Consider the following 16,381-nt stretch of genomic DNA (forward strand, 5'->3'; position numbering starts at 1 on the left):
TTATCTAAGCCCATTTATTTGATATGAACAATCCTCTCCGCATTGTTAGGACCTTTAGTCGCGGAGGCGCGATCCGTAGTACGATGGACGATTACCCGATACGGTTAGGCGCCACCTCGCTTAAATTTCGTTGTGGCTCGCGGCCTGACTCTGCGGCTCCAACCCTCACAACTTGATTTTCTGAGAGCGAACCGACGGGCTTTAAGGGAATCGTCCTTCGAATCATCCCACGACCGTGCGTCTCACCACCTAAGGAGACGGCCATTTTTTGAACCCCGCGACGTTTTCCGGTCCGAATTACCTGAAAATCCGCCAATATGTCGCGTTTCTTCTACGGTAGCGGTAGCGACAGCGATTCCAGCTCGGATGAGGAGGAGCTTCTCACCGATCGCGAGGAGGAGGAGAAGTCTGAGGAGGAATCCAGCGAGGAGGAGGAGGAGACTTCGGAGGAGGAGTCCTCCGATGACGAGGGTGAAACCGGTGCCAATCGTTTCTTGAGGGATGCATCGGAGAGCGAGGAGAGCGAGGATGAGGAGAAAGTAACGGTTGTGAAGAGTGCCAAGGATAAGAGACTGGAGGAACTTGAGGGCATCATCAAGTTGATCGAGAATGCCGAGAAAATCAACGACTGGGCTGTTATTTCGTCAGGTGCGTTGGATATAGTCTGAAAAATATGGCCGTGTAGGGATAACTTTGGTACATGCATACTGACTAAAAGGATTCAGAGTTCGATAAGCTTAACCGCCAGGTCGTGAAGGTCACGCAATCGGGCCCAGTTCCCAGAATCTATGTCAAGGCCGTTGCCGATCTCGAGGATTTCGTGAACGAGGCTGTTACGAAGCAGAAGTCATCCAAGAAATCGATGAACGCAAGCAACTCCAGGGGTTTCAACGCGGTCAAGCAACGTATCAAGAAGAACAACAAGGAGTACGCCACTCATATCGAAAAGTATCGCAAAGATAAGGATGGCTACATGGAAGGCAAGGAAGAGGAGGCTAAGCCCGCCGTCGTGGCCCCGCGCTTGACCAAGGTTGAGCGCGTTGTCGAGGCACCCGCAGCAGCAACCGCTACTGATGATGGTTTCGCTACTGTTGGCCGTGGTGGCAAGACCCTGCAGTACACCCCAGAGAGCATTCTCAAGCACCTCCGCGTCATTGTCGAGTCCAGAGGAAAGAAGAACACAGACCGCCTCGAGCAGATCAAGACCATGGAGAAGCTCCTGGAGGTTGCTCAGACTCCTTACCAACGCATTCGTGTCTACCTCACTCTTCTCTCTACCCGCTTCGATATTAGCTCTACGTCTTCCGCCAACTACATGAGTGTCGATCAATGGAAGCTTGCTGAGAAGGAACTTGCTGCTCTGCTGTCTGTCCTCGAGACCAACCGCGACCATGTTGTCACTGAGGGAGCTGAAGAGTGGGAAGATGATGAGAAGCAACCCCAGGTCAAGCCAGGCGAGACCCTGCATGTCCCAGGCAGCATCGTGTCTCACGTTGAGAGGCTCGACGACGAGCTGACTCGGTCCTTGCAACACATCGATCCCCACACTGCTGAATACATCGATCGTCTGAGCGATGAGAAGCAGCTGTATACCAACCTTGTCCGCGTTCAGGCCTACGTTGAAGGTCTTGTCCAGGCTGAGAAGAGCGACCCGCGTCAGGACAGCCTCAACCGGGTTGTCATGCGCAGGCTGGAGCACATCTACTTCAAGCCTTCTCAGGTTGTTACAATCCTGGAAGAGGGTACTTGGAAGGAACTTCCCTCCGAGTTGGACTCCAAGGTTACTCCTCGTGGAAGCGCGGGTGACGTGACAGGACTGGTTCAGACCCTGTGCAACTATCTCTTCACATACAGTGACGGTATCATCAGGGCCCGTGCCATGCTCTGCCAGATCTATTTCCTTGCCTTGCACGACCAGTATTACCGTTCTCGTGACTTGATGCTCATGTCTCACCTTACCGAGAACATCTCCAACTTCGATGTCAACACCCAGATTCTCTTCAACAGGACCCTGGTTCAAATCGGTCTGTGCGCATTCCGTGCTGGCCTTATCTACGAGGCCCAAAATACCCTGTCCGAAGTGTGTGGCAGTGGCCGTCAGAAGGAACTTCTCGCTCAAGGTATCATCCTCCAACGTTACTCTACTGTTTCTCCTGAGCAGGAGCGTCTTGAGCGTCAGCGTCAGCTGCCCTTCCACATGCACATCAACCTTGAGCTCCTTGAGTGCATCTACCTTACCTCGAGCATGTTCTTGGAAGTCCCTCTCATGGCTCAGACCTCTTCTTCACCCGAAATGAAGCGCCGTATCATCTCAAAGACCTTCCGTCGTATGTTGGATTACAATGAGCGTCAAGTATTCACTGGCCCTGCAGAGAACACTCGTGATGGTGTCATCATGAGCGCTAAGTTCCTTGCTGCGGGTGACTGGAAGAAGGCTGCAGAGATGCTCAACTCCATCAAGATCTGGGATCTGATGCCCCAGCCCGATAAGATCAAGGAGATGCTGTCTCAGCAGATCCAAGAAGAGGGCCTGAGAACGTACCTTTTCACATATGCTCCCTTCTACGATAGTCTTTCTATCTCCACCCTGTCAAGCATGTTCGAGCTGTCTGAGAAGAAGATTGCCGCCATCATCAGCCGTATGATTTCTCATGAGGAGCTCGCCGCTGCTCTTGACCAGGTCAACGATGCCATCGTTTTCCGCAAGGGTGTTGAGCTGTCGCGTCTCCAGTCCCAGATCGTCACTCTTGCCGACAAGTCGATGAACCTTCTGGAGGCCAACGAGAAGACTCTCGAGCAGCGCACTCAAGGCATGGCCAACGCTTTCCAGCGCGATCAGCGCCGGCGCCCGTGGAGGCCGTGGCCCTGGACGTGGAGGCCAAGCCCGTGGTGGACCCAGACTGCCAGGCGGCCAACAAGGCCGTCGGCCCGGTGGACAGCAATTCAGCGGTGGTGCATTGGGCGGAGCGATCAAGGCATAAAATTGTTTGTAATGGCATCCTTTTGTTTTCATGGTTCTAATGCTCCTGGAATTTAACTACGTATGATCCCATGTGCTCTTATTATTGACGAATGTTTTGTCAATCTCTCGATTATTCCTTTCTTGATACATATGGCATTTTCTCTTTTACAGATAAATCCCCTTTTAGAATTGGACAGAGCGTGGTCGAGAAATAGGTGCTCGAAGCAAAGCAAAAGCAAGGAAACGGACGTAAACATAGACATATTCGGACCAGGAAACAGTTACTCTAGGTATGTTTACGTGGAAATACGAATATGATGATATATTTATAATTTTCATCCGTATATCAGGCCGTGGTAAGACTAGCGATTGGATCTTGCGGGTCGCCCGAAAATATATATTTCCCGAGGACGTGGTCCAGAATGGCAGCGTCAATACCCCAGACTTCGCCAATCCATCTGGTAATTTGGCTGTTCCTCTATTAATCTTTATGCGTCCACAGCCTCAGATGCTACTTATGTTTCATCGTCTGTAAAAATGAGGTTTCGAATTGGTTGAACGAAACCTTTGGGTGTTATCCACTCGATCGCCATAACACCCATGAAATAGAACATCTCTCCTGATCAAAAAGAATAGCTTTCCACTAGACAACAGCATTATCCACTATCGTCAAGTAGATTCTGTGGTGACCAATACTCATTCTCTTCACCTTGGCCATCAAGCCAGACGAGACCGTCCGCCAGAAGGTCATCAATAACAGTCTGCGCCCGGGCCTTTTCCCAATTTAAATTTATTTGCAACATGGATATACTCACGTAGCCAAGGATCTGAATAACCTCGAGCACTGTGGCCTGGTCTGTATTAAGCTCCTTCGGGACCGATCGGATGTATTGTTTGCTACCAACGCGGACAATCGAAAATCCAGAGCCCAAGGGTTCCAAAGCCTTCACGGCACGTAGAACATCGTCACTAAGTTACAAAAATAGCAATTAGTATACCTTCTGTACTGCATGGTTCGAGGCCTCATACTCAGCTACTTCCAACCCGCTCCCTATAGCCTTGCCTTTACCTACACGTTTACGGCACTCCTCAACGCCTATCAAGCCTCCATTCTCACTCCTTGTTTCCCGGCAAAGCTCTACTATACGGACGGCAAGCTCGAAGTAAAAGTCGTTCATATCCCCGCCCATAATTTGGGTCCAAAAGCTTGCCCCTTCACCCATTCCCTTCCGACCATTCTTGCCTCTGACGTTACTCGCTGCAAGTGGGTCAACACCGATCGCATTGCACATTCGAGCAAACTCTGCACGGAATGTTGGATTTGACTTTATCGTCGAGCTATGCTCTAATGCGAATGTGTGGAGTAATGACTGGAACACGGATAATTGTGCCTGCAGGGAGGAGAGATGCGTGGAGCGTAGATTGGCGCCATGATTGGCGTAGGATTGGCTAGCCTGGGAGCGGTTTGCGAAGGCGCCTAGCCCGACACCTCGACGCGATGCCATGGCAATTTATAGTCTAGGATAGGTATTAGGCAGAGAGGAGGGACGTGGGGTATGGAGAACATCACGATGAGCGTCATGTCATCGGTTATCGCAGCGCCTTATCGGAGGCTGTCAGCTGACATGTATCTGCCCTAAGCAGATCACCCAGAAGGGGAAGGTCGCTGTGCCAATAGAGGCTAGCCGTATGCGGGATAGTGCGGTGACCCACCCACAAACTCGTTTTTCTTCAACTCGAAGCAATTTTCTTTTTGAACTTCTTCCAGTACGACAGCATTCGCCAACCGCCCACCTCGCGAACTCAACGGACCGTCGCAATGGCCTCTACTGCTACGTATGATACCCTTTAGCGGATACCCTTTCGGCTGCTTCGCTTTATGAGCTTGTAAGGGTTGAAGTTATAGTCGTCCTTCTCGCTGGAGATGCTGCGATCAGAAACGGTCGCTGGGCACCAGCTCGATTTTTCCCGTGACCTGTCTCCCTTCATGAACTTGCGCCTCAGTAATATGAGCACGAGATGATGGATGGGTTTCACAACGGTCTGGGGTATTGAGGTTGAAAGCCATAGCTGCCTTCTCCTTGAAAGAAATTGTTGCGAGCTGCGTTTCCATCCTCTGAGTAGACCCGAAATGGTTTGACAAGGATGGGACGAACGGCGTCAACACTGTTTTCCTGAGCGTTATGTTCGGGGCCTTGTCGGATGAGAATCACATGGTTGTCGCTGCCATCGCCGTGTTGTGAACCGATGCTGAAAATGCATCACTAGTAGCAACGTTCCACTATCGGCTGGCAGGCCCTTCATGTCTCACTGATTAAATACATGTCGTCGAGTGCTTCTTTATTTCTTGCCTTCAGTTGAGAATGCCGCGCTATAGCTGCAGTTCTTACACTCGGCGAATATATGCATATTTTTGCATGGACAGACTAAACTGACCTTAACAGCACCGTCCCCACTCAGGACCATGTCCTCGTCCCCGAGACTCTCCTGAAGAAGCGCAAGAGCCAGGAGCAGGCTCGCGCTGTCGCCCGTGAGGAGGCCGAGAAGAAGAAGGCCGTGAGTATTCACTTTTTTTAATTTCCCTTTCCTTTTCACACAAGCGGGTGATGATAGCAACCACTACGCGACTAGACCATCGGTCGATGCTGTCGCTTCTGTTAACCATCTTTCGGGGCTGACGTTACACACTACCACTGTCTTTATTATGAATAACTGGGTAGAATTCTCGCTAACGGAGAATGTATAGGCCAACAAGGAGAAGCGTGCCACCATCTTCAAGCGCGCCGAGTCCTACGTCAAGGAGTACCGCGATGCTGAGCGTGAGAAGATCCGCCTTGGCCGCGTTGCTCGCAAGGAGGGTAACTTCTACGTTGCCGATGAGCCCAAGCTTGTCTTCGTTATCCGTATCAAGGGGTGAGTTTTTTGTGGCTTGTCCATTGTTGTAGATCAAGCGACTAACTATTGGAACAGTATCAACAAGATCTCTCCCCAGCCCCGCAAGATCCTGCAGCTCCTCCGTCTGCTCCAGATCAACAACGGCACCTTCGTTCGCCTTACCAAGGCTACCCAGGAGATGCTGACCATCATCAACCCCTACATTGCCTACGGTTACCCCAACCTCAAGAGCATCCGTGAGCTCATCTACAAGCGTGGTTACGGAAAGGTCAACAAGCAGCGTGTTGCCATCTCCGACAACCAGATCATCGAGGAGAACCTCGGCAAGTACGGCATTGTCTGCGTTGAGGATCTGATCCACGAGATCTACACCGTTGGCCCCAACTTCAAGCAGGCCAACAACTTCCTCTGGCCCTTCAAGCTCTCCAACCCCACTGGTGGCTTCCACAAGCGCAAGTTCAAGCACTTCATCGAGGGTGGTGACTACGGTAACCGTGAGGAGAACATCAACGCCCTCATCCGCCAGATGAACTAGATTCGCCTACACTGGGCGATTGGTGTTCGTACTGGGACAGGGACTTTGACGGCATGATGGTCTGAATTAGTACAAAAATGAAAAGCTTGACGCACTCTATAGCTTGATACCCTAAACGTTTTGATTTCTTTTTGGTAATCTTCATGTCCAGTAAACCTTGTAGAGTTTTCGACCCTCGTACGTTCATTAACCAAATTTACTTTCCCACCCCATCCCCGCCATAGAACCAGCAACGATGTTTTCTAACTTAGCGACAAAGGATTGCACATCCATGAGCATCAGGATATACGCTTGGAATCTTTCGGGAACCAACATGAAGTGACATGTTAAAAGTGAACTCCGTATACCCTCCTGTCTTCCCGAGTCGAATGTTGCACGACCTTGGTTTTACATCCAATCTATTCAATCCAAGTCTCAACGTAACTACATTTATACTCCGGGAAGTATAACATCCAAACCGAATCAACATCAACCCGACTCATCCTCAAAATGCTGTCTCCCCAACTCCGCCGTCTCAATAGTCAGTCAATTCCTCCACCAGTAAAGAGGTAAGAAACCCCACCCCCCCCAAAAGTAGCCAATATATACCAAATAGCCCGCAACGATTCTCCATACACTCTACAGATAGCATCCCTCAGCGACAGAGGAACACCCACTGTCCTAAGACGAGGAATGAACCCGACAGCTTCATTTGCATTCCGCAACAAGGCCACCTCCCCCGGCAGCGACCCGACTGACGCAATCAAGCTTGGAAATACACTACTGAAGGTAGTCGCCCCGACAGCGAGCCCGATAAGCGTACCAAACAGCCGAAACGAGACTAAGACGCCCACAGCTAACCCCTGGTCTTCTGCCGTCGGCGCACTCGCCTGCATTGGGATAGGCGGGACCGTGAAGATAGTCCCGATGCCGATACTCGCGATGACTTGGGCGCTGGCTGTCATGCTGAGGGGGGAAGGTACTATCCCCGAGAGCGAAGAGGCGGACACCCACGCGCGAGGAAGATCCACTCTGTCCAGACTTCCCAGCGGTAGTGCCGGAAGTAGTCGACTGTGCTGGCTGCGATGCCTGAGAAGGCCATGAGGACGCAGCAGAAGGGGAGGATGGAGATGGCTGATTTCAGCGGTGTCTCGAGGTATACGGTTTGGAAGACAAACGGGAGGTAGGTTAGGAGTGTGTAGAGGACCATACCTTGGATGAAGCTTCCAATGAGAGCCATTTGGGCCGTTCGTGACCGGAAGATCCGGTAAGGGGAGACGGGCTCTGCTGGACGGGCTTCGTAGATCGCGAAGATGAGTAGAGTCAGTGCCCCGATTACCAGGGGGAGGATGGTTCGCCATGAGCCCCATGGGTACATGTTTCCGGCCCAGCTTAGCGGTACTGCGAACAGACTGCTTCCGGTTAGGAAGAGTAGCATGCCTATCCAGTCCATGCGGGCGAGCTTCGTGCGTAATGACTGCTCCAGTGGTTTGAGGCGCATGAAGAATATTGCTAGCGTGACTGCTACCGCGATTACTGGGAGGTTAATCCAGCCGATCCATCGTCAATTGACGTATTCGCTGAATAGCGCACCGAGTATGGGGCCCACTATGATGGATAGTAAGAACACACTTCTGTATAGCTCGATGGCGTCGATAGAGTTGGATGAAACCGGGGTAACGATTGATTGAGGTAAGGATAATACTTAATCAGGAAGATGGTCAGGGTCTATCTGCTCCACAGATCCATTTTACTCAGGATTTGACCAGTGAGCAGACAGTAAAGAGTGTAAACTCCTGCTTATCGCCGTACAGGGTTTGCCTGACGTGCGATATAAACTTTGGTTTCTAAGCAAGTCTGAGATATGGATTGCACTCGGTCAAAGGCTTCAAGGTAAGGGGATGTTTCTTATACAATGCAAGTAGATAAGTAACTTGAGTACCTTATCTTTTACTTAGTTCAGAAATATGTTCGTATTTACTCAGAGTACCGATTTTTGTATATGGCCAGGATTAAAAAATGCAGAGTAAAACCAAAACTCTCTAAGGTATTTACTAAATAATCTAAAGTTCACCTGGGAGAAACTAAAGCTGCTGGTATATATTTACTAAGAAGTTAATAAATAGTCTAGAGGGTATATAGAATACTTATGTACTGCTCTCACAAAACTGGCGGCGTCTGAATTGGATAATAGGATCTAACTCCCAGCAAAACATTCCACTTATGCACAGATGACCCGAGACACAGAAAATGAACACTCATGAAAAGGGCTCAGTATGCAAATAGACCTCAGCACCGCCTCTCAATGCCCGCTTTTGCGCCTCAGCAGCCGCATTCCGAACGTCATGTAGCATGGATGCAGGACCGCACGCGAAGATAGCGATCCTGTGGCCACTCATTGTTGACGTAGCTGTATTGATTATCTGAGGGAGATTAGGCCGAGGACCATGTAGAACCGTGCTCACGTGCTGGTCTGTTGCTGCAGCATCACTTTCTTTCTCTGACAAGGCAGGCTCAACCTCATCGATGATGTCGTTGGATGGCTGTTTGGCTCCTGGTGCAGACACTGGCGTTTGGGCATGCTCCAACGAGGTGTCATGAATGGACACAGATATTCTTTTGGCTGGTATGTCGTACATGGAGACCCTATCCTCAATCTCCTCCCTGTACCACTTGGCTACGTCGGTATTCCGTGTGGCGAAAACGACTTGGATATCTCGTTGTTGGAGATCGGGTATATTCCCATACACTCGAAGAGCTTCTTCGACGATAGCTAGAGAAAACCCACCGCCGGAGCCACCCGCGATGACAAGAACAGTATCGAATTCGGCGGGAGCAGCAGTATCAGATATCCCGCCATAAGGCCCTTCTAAAAACACGGTCTGGGAGAATACAGGGCTTTTAGCCGCTACCTTTGCCAGACGCGCGGTGATACCGTTGTGAGGCTTAACGTAGAACACGATCTCAGATGCCTTGCCGACCTTGTCCGGGTCATACGATAGAGAGCAGATGGTGAACGGGTGCGCTGTTAGGCAGTGCAAGCCTAGCTGTGGGCTTACGAATCGAATGAAAACATGCTGACCTGGTCGCCAGGACATAATTGTCGGGATTCTGACGCGTACGAAACCGCAAGGGAGGAGGTCAATTGTAGCTGAGTGACGGCCGTTAATGAGATGCGTGCGCGTCCATGCTGCAAAAAGACTGAAGAGATATATTGCGCCCCCGGCAACAAAATAGTCCCTACAGTAGTTAGCGGACTGTATATTTTCACAAGTAGGAGAGCTTACCAAGAAGTAAGGCGGAAATCACAGTGGAGAAAGAAAAAGAGAAGGAAGAGCAGTGCAACTAGGAAGTGTGTTGCCTTGAAAAATTCATAATACCGGTTTCTACAATTAATTAGTGATGTTCGACGCTTGATAGGTGTGTGCTTACCGAATAGATGGCAGGGACATCAATGTGAGATATGCCTGTGGAATTAAGGCAGCAACTCCGGTCCAGTAGACCACACTGGTGTTCCATTTGTCGACCATTTGCCCTTTCCAGATATTGAAGACTATGAACGGGAAGGTATGTATCAAAGCCAGGACGAACATGGCATAACTGGTCCAATAGTGGTAGACCTAACCGGTTAGCCATACTATATAGTTCTGGCCCTTGTTAACATACCTGAAGCTTTTCATGAGACACTCCAGTCAATGCTGATATAAGATTGGCTTTGGCACCGAGAGCCCTGCGTTGGTTAGCATCGGATATTGGATAAGGGCTCAGGTACCCACAGCACAAAAGGCAGCAATCCCAACGCCATCCATCCAGTTCGAGTTGCGATAGGCGGACTGTTTCCATAAGAGACTGTCCCATCTTTCGAATTGGGCCAGTAGTACGGTTTCGGCCCGAGCGTCATGGCTTATCTGCATCAGCAATATGAAAACCATTGAGCGAACTGGGTGTACCAACCAAAGAAAAAGACTGTGCCTACAATACCCAGAAGAATAGCACCCAACGAAGGAGAGCAATATCGAATTGAAGGTAGTTCATACCCTTTGTATGCGAGGTATCGCCCAATGGCCGTTGTTTTGCGCCATATGCCGCTTCGTTTTGCTCGTACCGGTGCATACTTTGAGAGAAAATGAACGATTGTAAAGAACCCGATAGTCGCACAAAGAAAATATACTGTGTTTAATGAATAAACGTGGTCTGCTTCGTACCTGCAACGGGTCCAATCATCAGCAGGACATTTCTAATGTTGGTATAGAAAGGGAAAGTACCAGTATCGCCAGTACCCTGATCGGTAGGCACATTGCTCCGGTGTCATTTTGCATGTATCGGCCCTGGACGAGTGGAACATGACCGGCATGTCCAGCCATGGCAGGCCGCCGCTGGACTTTTCATCCATGGACATCATCGTGAAGGTTGCACACCACGAATCTCATAAGTATGAGGGACCAGGTTTGCACCGATAGTTATTCAGATGCCTGCACCAACGAGGGAGAACCTCTTCAACAGATTTCTCGTTTTTTTTTAAAGCGTTCCAATCAAGGAAAAGATGGGCAATAGAGTGCAGGAAAAATGTCAGATAAAAATCTTCAAGATGAGCTGTATCGGAGACGTGTCAGATGGTAAATTCCTCCACCCTCTAAACTCACTTTAGCACCAGCATGATTGCACCATTAACCCTAGACTGGGGATGTGTCACCGATGCATGCATTGCAATCCTCATCGCAACTGCTGCAAGCCGTTTTAGGGTTGCAGCATTCCGTAGCTGCTGATTGGCCGGAAGAGGCTTGGGATGCTCGCAATTGAGCAAATTTCTGGATTTAGCGTCGTGGTGTGTGTCCCTGCCCATATTTAAATGCCGATCAAGTCAATTAAATCTCACGCACAGATACGCATGCAATTCTTTAAGTGAGCACATTTGCGTTGGATTCGATGGTCTAATATTGGTGTTTGCAATTTTGAGAGAACTTTAATCTCCCATTATGTTCGATTTCAGACGGATCCTATCCGGAACTACAACTCGAGAGTAAAAGACACGGGTTTCAAGAAGTCAATTTATGCAATCATCGTAATCATCATGGAATTGAAAGCCTCATGACATGCCAAAGAAAAAGATGGAAGGCAAAAAATAGGAGAATGAGAAAAAAAAAAGAGACATAAATCTTTTATCCGAACATATCAATTTAAAATCCATGCCCCTTCCAGCTTAGCGTTGTGGTTAATTTGTTGATACTGACAGTTCCGTCGTGGTTGCCGTTGGATATGCACTTTTCTCCACCGACTCAACTCCACTGCGACCCCATAACCCGTGGTCTTTCAGAGCTTGGTATCCTCCCCGAAGGCTGTCAGCCTCGATCCCCTTGGCCCGCAGCACACTGGTGGCCACTCGGGCTGTGTCTCCATTGTAGCAGATCACCAATACGTGGTGGGACTCCAGCTTCGTGATTACGCTCGGATCCTTGAACATTGCTTCTAATTCCAGCCACTGTGCCTCTAGTACACCGGGGTCCGAGAACGGCTTTGCTGTATGAGAGTCGAGACTCTGCAAGGGAATATTGACCGAGCCGGGAAGATGCCACGAAGCAAAGTCTGCCGTGGTTCTCAAGTCTAGGACGCCGCACAGGGGCCTCAGCTTGATGTCACTTAGCAAACATTCCGACAAAACGCTGGGGGTATTGTAAAAATGCGTGAAAAGAACTACTGGACTTCGCTCCCAGCTCTCGTCGTAGCGATATAGATCAACTTTGGTAAGTCCCTGGCGGTGAATTAGTAAATGGGACAGTGAGACTCAGTTAATTTGAACTCACTTCATTTTGAATGGGGTGGAACTTGTCAGCGCCCAATTTTTGGAAATACTCCCCAATGTATTGATATGGCAGGTCACAACATAAGAAGACACAATGAATGGAACCGTCAGGTCCTGCAAGGTCGGACAAGGTACCAGCTGCCTTGCGCTTTTCCAACATCTGAAAGAGACCTTGCAGGTTGAATCCAGATGAAGGGCCACAGACAATGCCTTCACGACAAAGGTCCAGCGACAATGAAAATGAGTCCGACGAATTGACTTCCTCAATAACATCGACGGCTGCTTTCCAGGGGAACTCCACGGGTTTCATCAGGGCGAACGACCTTGGGCCGGGAACACGATCGCCAGGGGCTGTGCACACTCCCAGACGGAGCACCGATGGCTTCGCTTCCTTGAAGTATGTGCCCAATCCGGTCATTGTTCCGGATGTTCCCATGCCTGCACAAAGAACATTTATTTCAGGGAGTTGTTTGTAGATCTGGGGCCCCGTCCAGCGGATGTGTGATTTCCAGTTGTTGTCGTTCTCGTATTGGTTTGGGTTGAGGACGCTGTCCGAATCGATTGCCCTCCTTCGGGCACTCTGGATACCGCCTCGCTCGTCATACGGTTCGGGTTGGGAGGGACCACCAAAAAGAGTGATATTAAGCCCAAAAAATTGCATCAGTTGGAGCTTGGCCTCGCTTGTTTTATTGCTCAGGAATGCACGCGTGTCTTGAATGCCATGCATGACTCTGGCGATCATAGACATTGAGATCACCGTGGATCCCGAACTATACTCGATAATAGTATTTGTTTTGCCGGGTGTCACACTTGTCTCGAGCATGTTCATTGCTACACCATTAGCGCATGTCTGTTGAGTATTCTGTATATGGTGTAATATACGTACCTGGCATTGCCTTGACATTGTTTGCTGGGTGCATCGTCATCATTTTGGCATAAATTCGTACCCCATCCTGATAATAAGGATTCAGATGTTCTGGAAGTTCAACTAGAGGTAGTGGAGGTTGACAATCTGGATCAAAGTACTTCTTGAGGGAATCACGCCCGAAGTATACATTGCGTTCGTTGAGATTGGTCATCTTCCTTACTTGAATGGATGATACCAAAAATGAAAGGAAGGTCTACCAGTAGATCTATAATGCAGAAGAAGCTGCAAGGAGGGACAACCCTTAAGTTATACTCCTGCAGAATGCATAAACCCCTCCTTGACGAAATCTCTTACATTTAGCTTTAGCAAACCAGACTGCTACAACATCAAGGGTTACGACCCACCCGCATGGCGTTATTTTTCTCGATCTAAGAACAAAATATTCCTTTTGAGGAAATGACTGACCTGGAAAGGCGGCTTACGACAATGAAGATCCTATCCGCTTGGTCTGAAACGTGGATATTGGCTGGATAATGCATCAGCCGATGCTGGATGGCATTATGGAGTCACATACATTGGGTAGGAAATAGTATGCAACCCGTACATATGGAAGAGAATTCTTTCCCCCAGGGTGCGAGGACAAGACAAGATCTACATGGCCATTAAACTCAATGCCTCCCAAAATTGCTTTGTTACCAGTCATTGTAGTACTCATCACTACCAGTCCATTAGCCCGAGGCTGGTGTGAAGACCAATCCAGGGGCAGAAGTCACTCACAAGGTCCCTGGCCGGGGTGCGACAGACATACAAAAAGCACGCAGGTCCTCACAATCTGCAAGCTTGCTATCAGGTTCTGGACTTGTTGTTTTCTTGGCGAAAGGCCTGTGTGAGTACCTTGATGAGTCCTTTTGAGCAAGTTGTGGAACACTCGCGCTGATCATTTCCTTAGCCCTAACCGACTAGCGGCAGCGTTTCATTTTTGTCCTTCTCAATCCCGTCAACGGAGCTGAAATTGATGATTCGTCATTTTTATAATCATGGACTACTTTATTTTGCTGCAAAGCGATCTTCACTATTTACATCTGAGGACCCGCTCGCTTAGAATTGCCCAGAATATGGCTCCGATTTAGGATGGCCGTATTCTTCGTCGTTTAAAGGCATGTGCCGGTTCTCGTCACTATACCTCACTTCCCCCGCCCGATAGCTTCGAAATACTTCTGAGCACCATGTCAGGAGGAGTGCTCAATTCAGACAAGCCCCCAAGCTCGTCAGACTCCTCGGGGACGGCTGTTGTAGAGACCGATGGGGAGACGAAGACACCCCATGTCTTTAATGAGCAGACAAATTATGTGCCGAAAAGCACAATTATAACGGTACGTATACTAGTAACCACAATAAGCACTATCTTCAGCTGACAATGCTGTCAGATATTCTTAGCATGCTCGACAGTCGACCTCATAGCATTGATGGACCAGACCACTCTGGCCTCCAGTTTGTCAATCATTGGAAATGCCTTGGATGCCAGTGATAAAGCCTCTTGGATATCTGGAGGATACTTTGTGTAAGTAATCAACTAATATGTGTTACCTTTGCGGGATGCTAACAACAAGTAGCACCTCGACCTGTTTCCAACTCATATATGGCCGCCTTTCAGACATATGGTCTCGCAAACTCGTCCTGTTCGTCGGACTTGGCATCTTTTTCATCGGCTCACTGGCGGCATCGCTTTCGCAGACAGCCACACAGCTTATAGTCTTTCGTGCTTTTACTGGTGTAGGTGGTGGTGGGTTGATGACCGTGGCTCAGATGATCGTTAGCGACGTGGTTCCGCTCCGCGAAAGGGGCAAATACCAGGGGATCCTGGGTGCAGTAGTAGCGATCGCCAATGGAATAGGTCCTGTGATCGGTGGTGCATTATCCTCCATCAACAAGGATTCATGGAGATGGATCTTCCGACTGAATCTCCCCCTCACGGCAATCACAACCCTCTGCGTGCTGTTCTTCATGCCTCTACGGAAGGTAACAGGGGACTGGAAGATGAAGCTCAAGGCAATTGATTTCGTCGGTGCATTTCTCGCATTAGGCAGTACAGCTGTCCTCCTTTTGGGTTTGACGTGGGGTGGTGGTGAATACCCTTGGGCTTCGGCCCATGTCATTGCCACGATTGTGGTAGGTTTTGCCGTGGCCGTTGGGTTCGTGCTCTGGCAATGGAAAGGAGCAACGTACCCACTCGTACCGATGCATATATTCAAATCTCGGATTGTGAATGGTGCGTGTCTGACCATGTTCATAAACGGGTGGAACTTCCTCGTCCAGGTTTACTATATCCCAACATTTTATCAGCTGGTTTTCGGGTATTCTACTGTGAAAGCTGGCGCGATGCTTTTGCCTGTAACATTGATGCAGAGTATGTCTCTTTCACATCCCTTATCTGGAAAGCTTCACTGATGAAGGCACCAGCTGTTAGCAGTACCGTTTCAGGCCTTGTTGTCCACTGGGTCGGCCGTTACAGGGAGTGTATTCTTTTCGGTTGGATGATCTGGGCCGTTGGACTGGGCTTGTTCTCGACTCTGGATCAATCATCCGGCTTGGGAAAACAAATTGGGTACGGACTCTTGACTGGTGTTGGGGTGGGCAATACATTGCAACCGTAAGTTCTGGATATGAGCAATGTGCACCTGATACTGACCTGCCCCAGCGCCCTGATCGCCGTCCAAGCAGGGGTTGAACGGAAAGATATGGCAGTCGTGACCTCATTTCGAAAGTACGCTCACCACAATCCCACATATCAATTAGCGAGATTACTGGAAGATCAAAACATGCTAACGAAAACAGCTTCGTAAGGAACCTTGGTGGCACGCTCGGCCTCGCCATCGCCGGAACCATCATGTACGTACCGACAACCCAACTTAGATACATGAACACCGACTAACCCTTATTTTACGAACAGAAACAACCTAATCACAAGCTCGATCTCCTCCCTGGGCCTCACGCAATCTGAAACCCGCTCTTTCCTATCGAGCCCGCAAAACTATCTCTCCAAACTACCCCGTGAAGAAGCAGAACGTGCCCGCTCCCTGTTGATCCCGGCTTACCGAAAGGGGTTCCGGATTATATTTCTGATCGGTGCCGCATTAGCAGCTTTTGCGTTCGTTTTGGCCTTTTGGCTGATGCCCCAGGTGAGTTTGAATCGGGCGGACGATGAGAAGTTGAAGGAGGAGGGGAGGAAGAGGGTTAAGGGGGAGAGAAGCAGTGATGAGGAGGTAGTTGACGATGGGAGAAGATCATAGACCAACTGGGTTGGAGATCTTTTCTTTCGTGACTTGGATTTCATTCTGTCAT

The 16,381-nt window shown here is 49.4% G+C and overlaps 7 protein-coding genes across 7 annotated transcripts; 3 read left to right on the top strand and 4 right to left on the bottom strand.

Annotated features, from left to right (window-relative positions):
- Positions 1–317: 317 nt before the first annotated feature.
- On the top strand, positions 318–2,981 carry nip1 (translation initiation factor eIF3 core subunit c; the record flags this gene model as incomplete). Its single annotated transcript, XM_015546324.1, has 3 exons — positions 318–648; positions 726–2,850; positions 2,900–2,981. The coding sequence occupies 3 exons, from the start codon at positions 318–320 to the stop codon at positions 2,979–2,981; spliced, it is 2,538 nt and encodes an 845-aa protein (XP_015411587.1).
- Positions 2,982–3,618: 637 nt separating this feature from the next.
- Positions 3,619–4,467, bottom strand: ANOM_001068 (ESCRT-II subunit protein SNF8; the record flags this gene model as incomplete). The annotated part of the gene is made up of 2 exons (XM_015546325.1): positions 3,619–3,931; positions 3,992–4,467. 2 exons carry the CDS (start codon positions 4,465–4,467, stop codon positions 3,619–3,621), a joined length of 789 nt encoding a protein of 262 aa, XP_015411591.1.
- Positions 4,468–4,712: 245 nt separating this feature from the next.
- On the top strand, positions 4,713–6,493 carry ANOM_001069 (60S ribosomal uL30 domain-containing protein; the record flags this gene model as incomplete). Its single annotated transcript, XM_015546326.1, has 4 exons — positions 4,713–4,798; positions 5,407–5,518; positions 5,709–5,875; positions 5,933–6,493. Coding segments are annotated over 4 exons (822 nt in total), but the record flags the coding sequence as incomplete, so codon positions are not given.
- Positions 6,494–6,913: 420 nt separating this feature from the next.
- On the bottom strand, positions 6,914–7,872 carry ANOM_001070 (uncharacterized protein; the record flags this gene model as incomplete). Its single annotated transcript, XM_015546327.1, has 2 exons — positions 6,914–7,329; positions 7,386–7,872. 2 exons carry the CDS (start codon positions 7,870–7,872, stop codon positions 6,914–6,916), a joined length of 903 nt encoding a protein of 300 aa, XP_015411619.1.
- A 757-nt stretch (positions 7,873–8,629) lies between these two features.
- On the bottom strand, positions 8,630–10,272 carry ANOM_001071 (ferric reductase family protein; the record flags this gene model as incomplete). Its single annotated transcript, XM_015546328.1, has 5 exons — positions 8,630–9,611; positions 9,659–9,757; positions 9,804–9,991; positions 10,038–10,101; positions 10,148–10,272. The coding sequence occupies 5 exons, from the start codon at positions 10,270–10,272 to the stop codon at positions 8,630–8,632; spliced, it is 1,458 nt and encodes a 485-aa protein (XP_015411618.1).
- Positions 10,273–11,583: 1,311 nt separating this feature from the next.
- On the bottom strand, positions 11,584–13,250 carry ANOM_001072 (putative cysteine synthase B; the record flags this gene model as incomplete). Its single annotated transcript, XM_015546329.1, has 3 exons — positions 11,584–12,120; positions 12,173–13,002; positions 13,058–13,250. 3 exons carry the CDS (start codon positions 13,248–13,250, stop codon positions 11,584–11,586), a joined length of 1,560 nt encoding a protein of 519 aa, XP_015411621.1.
- Positions 13,251–14,265: 1,015 nt separating this feature from the next.
- ANOM_001073 (putative MFS drug transporter) lies at positions 14,266–16,329 on the top strand (the record flags this gene model as incomplete). Its single annotated transcript, XM_015546330.1, has 7 exons — positions 14,266–14,412; positions 14,467–14,600; positions 14,653–15,446; positions 15,500–15,689; positions 15,738–15,803; positions 15,875–15,928; positions 15,990–16,329. 7 exons carry the CDS (start codon positions 14,266–14,268, stop codon positions 16,327–16,329), a joined length of 1,725 nt encoding a protein of 574 aa, XP_015411620.1.
- Positions 16,330–16,381: the final 52 nt, after the last annotated feature.

The sequence above is a fragment of the Aspergillus nomiae genome (genome assembly GCF_001204775.2).
Source record: "Aspergillus nomiae NRRL 13137 chromosome Unknown contig00010, whole genome shotgun sequence".
NCBI lineage: Eukaryota > Fungi > Ascomycota > Eurotiomycetes > Eurotiales > Aspergillaceae > Aspergillus > Aspergillus nomiae.